A 3,977-nucleotide genomic window follows, 5' to 3' on the forward strand; every position below is an offset into this window, starting at 1 on the left:
CGAAGCTACAAACATGCGATGCAGCCAAACCCAGACCATGTCCGTATAATCGCCAACCGCTACGCCGCGTATCTCCGCCTCTGTTTCCCGCCGACCGGCGCGTCTCTTCCACTCGCGTTATCCATCCATGCCAACATCACCGCTTCTGGGTTTCGCCCACGTGCCCACATCGTCAACCGGTTGATCGATTTCTATTGCAAATCCTCGAAGCTCGATTATGCACGCACCCTGTTCGACGAAATTCCCAAACAAGACGGGATCGCGAGAACCTCCATGATTTCTGGTTATTCCAATTCTGGAAATATCAAACTCTCTTGTCGAGTTTTTCTGGAAACTCCATTGAGTTTGCGGGATACCATTATGTACAATGCGATGATCACTGCGTTTTCACATAACAATGATGGGTATTCGGCTTTGAATCTCTTTTCTGAGATGAAATGCGACGGATTTAGACCCGATAGCTTCACATTCTGTAGTGTTCTCAGAGGATTGGCACTTGTTGCCGAAGAGGAGAGGCAATGTGTGCAGTTTCATGGTGCCGTTGTGAAGTCCGGGGTGGGTTATGCTACGTCTGTTTTGAACGCTCTGATATCCGTGTATGTGAAATGTGCTTCTTCCCCTTATGCTGCTCCATCTTCCTTATTGGGTGCAGCTAGAAAAGTGTTTGATGAGATTCCCACGAAGGACGAGTTGTCGTGGACTAGTATGATCACGGGTTACGTGAAGAATGGTCTTTTAGATGCGGGGAAGGAGTTGCTAGCTGGGATGGATGAGAAGATGCAGGTCGCATGGAACGCAATGATTTCTGGTTATGTTCATCGTGGTTTGTATCGAGAAGCACTAGATATGGTTAGGAGGATGCTGTCTTCTGGGATCGAGCTTGACGAGTTTACATATACAAGCATTTTAAGTGCTTGTGCTGATGGTGGATTGCTTCAAATGGGAAAGCAGATGCATGCTTATATACAAAAGAGGGAGAGACAGTGTTCTCGGGACTTTTCACTGCCTGTTGAGAATGCGTTTGTCACTTTCTACTATAAATGCGGTAAAGTTGATGAGGCGAGAGCCATTTTCGAAAAGATGCCAACAAGAGACGTGGTTACTTGGAATGCTTTGTTATCAGCCTATATCAGTGCAGGGCACATAGGTGAAGCAAAGTTACTGTTTGAGGAGATGGAGGAGAGGAATCTCCTGAGTTGGGTGATGATGATTTCTGCATTAGCGCAAAGCGGCTCAGGAGAAGGTCTGAAACTGTTCTCCCTTATGAAGAAAGAAGGTTTTGAACCGTGTGATTATGCATTCGCTGGGGCAATCTCTTCATGTGCTGCCGTAGGATCCTATAGCAATGGACAGCAGTACCATGCTCAGTTGATTAAATTAGGGTTTGATTCGAGCCTCTCAGCTGTGAATGCCCTCATAACAATGTATGCAAGGTGTGGTTGTGTTGAGGAATCTCGACGCGTGTTTCTTACGATGTCGTATTTGGATCCTGTCTCTTGGAATGCTCTGATTGCTGCATTGGGGCAGCATGGACATGGTGTTGAAGCAGTTGAAGTCTACGAGGAGATGCTGAAAGAGGGCATATCGCCTGATCGGATAACATTCCTCTCAGTTCTCACCGCTTGCAGCCACGCAGGTCTAGTTGAACAAGGACTTAAATATTTTGATTCGATGAAAACCCTTTACAGTATTCCCCCGGGTGATGATCATTACGCTCGGGTTATCGACTTGCTCTGTAGATCTGGAAAATTCTCGGATGCGGAGGATATAATCAAGTCTATGCCGTTTGAACCAACTCTACAAATATGGGAAGCCCTTCTCTCCGGCTGCAGAAACCATGGAAACACTGAGCTGGGGATCTTAGCCGCTGAGAAGCTCCTCAACCTCGTGCCAGAGCACGATGGGACATATGTTCTCTTATCAAACATATATGCAGCCGCCGGTCTCTGGGAAGAAAAGGCGAGAGTGCGTAAATTGATGCGTGATCGAGGGGTAAAAAAGGAACCGGGATGCAGTTGGATCGAGGTGAAGAACCAAGTCCATACATTTCTGGTCGATGACACTAAACACCCAGAGGGACGAGCAGTTTACAACTATCTTGAAGAGTTGGGGATGGAGATGAGGAAACTCGGGTATGAACCGAACACGAGATTCGTGTTGGAATCCACTTTGTCCACGCACAGTGAGAAGCTTGCGGTGGCATTCGGGCTGATGAAACTTCCTTCGCAAGCAACCATAAGAGTGTTCAAAAACTTGAGGACTTGTGGAGATTGTCATAACTTCTTAAAGTTGTTGTCTCTGATGATGAGACGAGAGATGGTCGTGAGAGATGCCAAGAGGTTTCACCATTTCCGTGATGGGAAATGCTCCTGCGGTGATTTCTGGTAAAGCTTGCGTCTCCTTTCGCTTAACTTGAGCGAGAAAAAAAAACAAAATTATAAACATTTTTTATTATATACAATGCATGAGTTGATCGTGGGTATTTATGAGGAAATTCATTATGGTTTTACAATTTATTATTATGTAATATTTTAGTATTTTTCTAGATAAACTCGTAATTTTTTTATAACCTTATTTTTTTGTGTGTGAATCATATGGAATTACGACGTCCGTGTGTAGTTAAATACCCACGAAGAGGAAATTTTGGGGAATGTGTAAAAAAACAAAAAGATATCGGCGAATTATGTGATTTTTTTTTCATCTGTGCAAAATATACTTGCAAATGATCCGAAACATTCTTATTTTTAGGGAAATTTTCGAAAAAATCCCTAATTTCTCATAATGTACCACAAAAAATTCCTAAAGAAAAATTTGTCATGTATAAACTCCTATTACTAAATTACTTTCAAGTTAACACTCATGAATAAACAACGTTAAGTTATTGGTTTTGTGGAAATGTTAGTTATATGGGTTACTAATCAATCAGCATAAAGTAGCTGAAACAAATTTGGAGGAACGCATCAGGATCCGAATTCGTTTAACGCTCTGTTGTTTCATTCTTTTGTCTTCTGATTCGAATCGATCGGTCGTGAAGTTGAAGAACCTTACTATAAAATCAGCTTTGTGTACCACTTGCGAACGTGTTACCGGTATTTTGCTCACTAATTTTTGTATATCCTAGGGATGGTGGATATAAATTTTTAAGTTTTTATTAATAGAAATCACCATTACACAACAAAAAAAAAACGAATGACCCATGACAACTAGGTGGGTCAGCACACAAGTTAACTTCTCAAAAAAATATGTGAAATATTGATCTTCCACGGATAAGCTATTGTTGTGAATGTCTTAACTGAAATCTCTGCTGGAATTAGAGATTTAGTAAGGGTAGAAGAGTAAATGTATAAGGGGAGGTTGTTAATTCTGTTCGATCTGTGAGTGTTAAAGCAGAGCTCATCTTCTTCTTTCCTCTGTAATTTTTCTTCTCTCTTTCTGGGTTCTGGGTTTTTCAGAGAGAGATTTCAAGTGAAAGCGAGAGGGATTGATCTTGTAATCTCATATTGTGATCTCAAGGAATCACTAGTGAATCGCCAATTCCACTTGGCCAAGATGTAGGATCATTAAGATCCGAATTCGTTAAACTCTCTAGTGTTTCATTCTTTTGTCTTCTGATTCGAATCAATCGTCGAGAAGGTGTTGTTCTTTGAAATCTTCAGATCGGGATTAACCAGTACAACTGGTATCAGAGCCTGGTTAGGTTGGGAAGTTCATTCACGCAAGAATCGAATCCATAATGGATCAGGATCTCAACTCAGATTTCGAGTCTCGAAAGATTTCTTGATCAAGTATGGCTTCTGCTCCAATGGTGGTTAAACTGGATGTGGAAAAATATGATTGAAACAGTGATTTATCATTATGGAAGTGTTGGGGTTATCTACGGGTTCCTAGCATGCGATCATATCGATCTAGGGTTTGGTTTACTAGGTTTCATGCAGCGGAAGAAAGATCTAAACCTAGTCAAACGCCACACGCAACCA

The 3,977-nt window shown here is 42.0% G+C and overlaps 1 protein-coding gene across 1 annotated transcript; it reads left to right on the forward strand.

The window, feature by feature from the left end:
- LOC104820473 (pentatricopeptide repeat-containing protein At1g25360) lies at window positions 1–2,649 on the forward strand. The gene has a single exon (XM_010550917.2). It carries the CDS (start codon window positions 19–21, stop codon window positions 2,386–2,388), a length of 2,370 nt encoding a protein of 789 aa, XP_010549219.1. The 5' UTR covers window positions 1–18; the 3' UTR covers window positions 2,389–2,649.
- The last annotated feature ends 1,328 nt before the right edge of the window (window positions 2,650–3,977 follow it).

This window comes from Tarenaya hassleriana, unplaced genomic scaffold (genome assembly GCF_000463585.1).
Source record: "Tarenaya hassleriana unplaced genomic scaffold, ASM46358v1 Cleome303, whole genome shotgun sequence".
Taxonomy (NCBI): domain Eukaryota; kingdom Viridiplantae; phylum Streptophyta; class Magnoliopsida; order Brassicales; family Cleomaceae; genus Tarenaya; species Tarenaya hassleriana.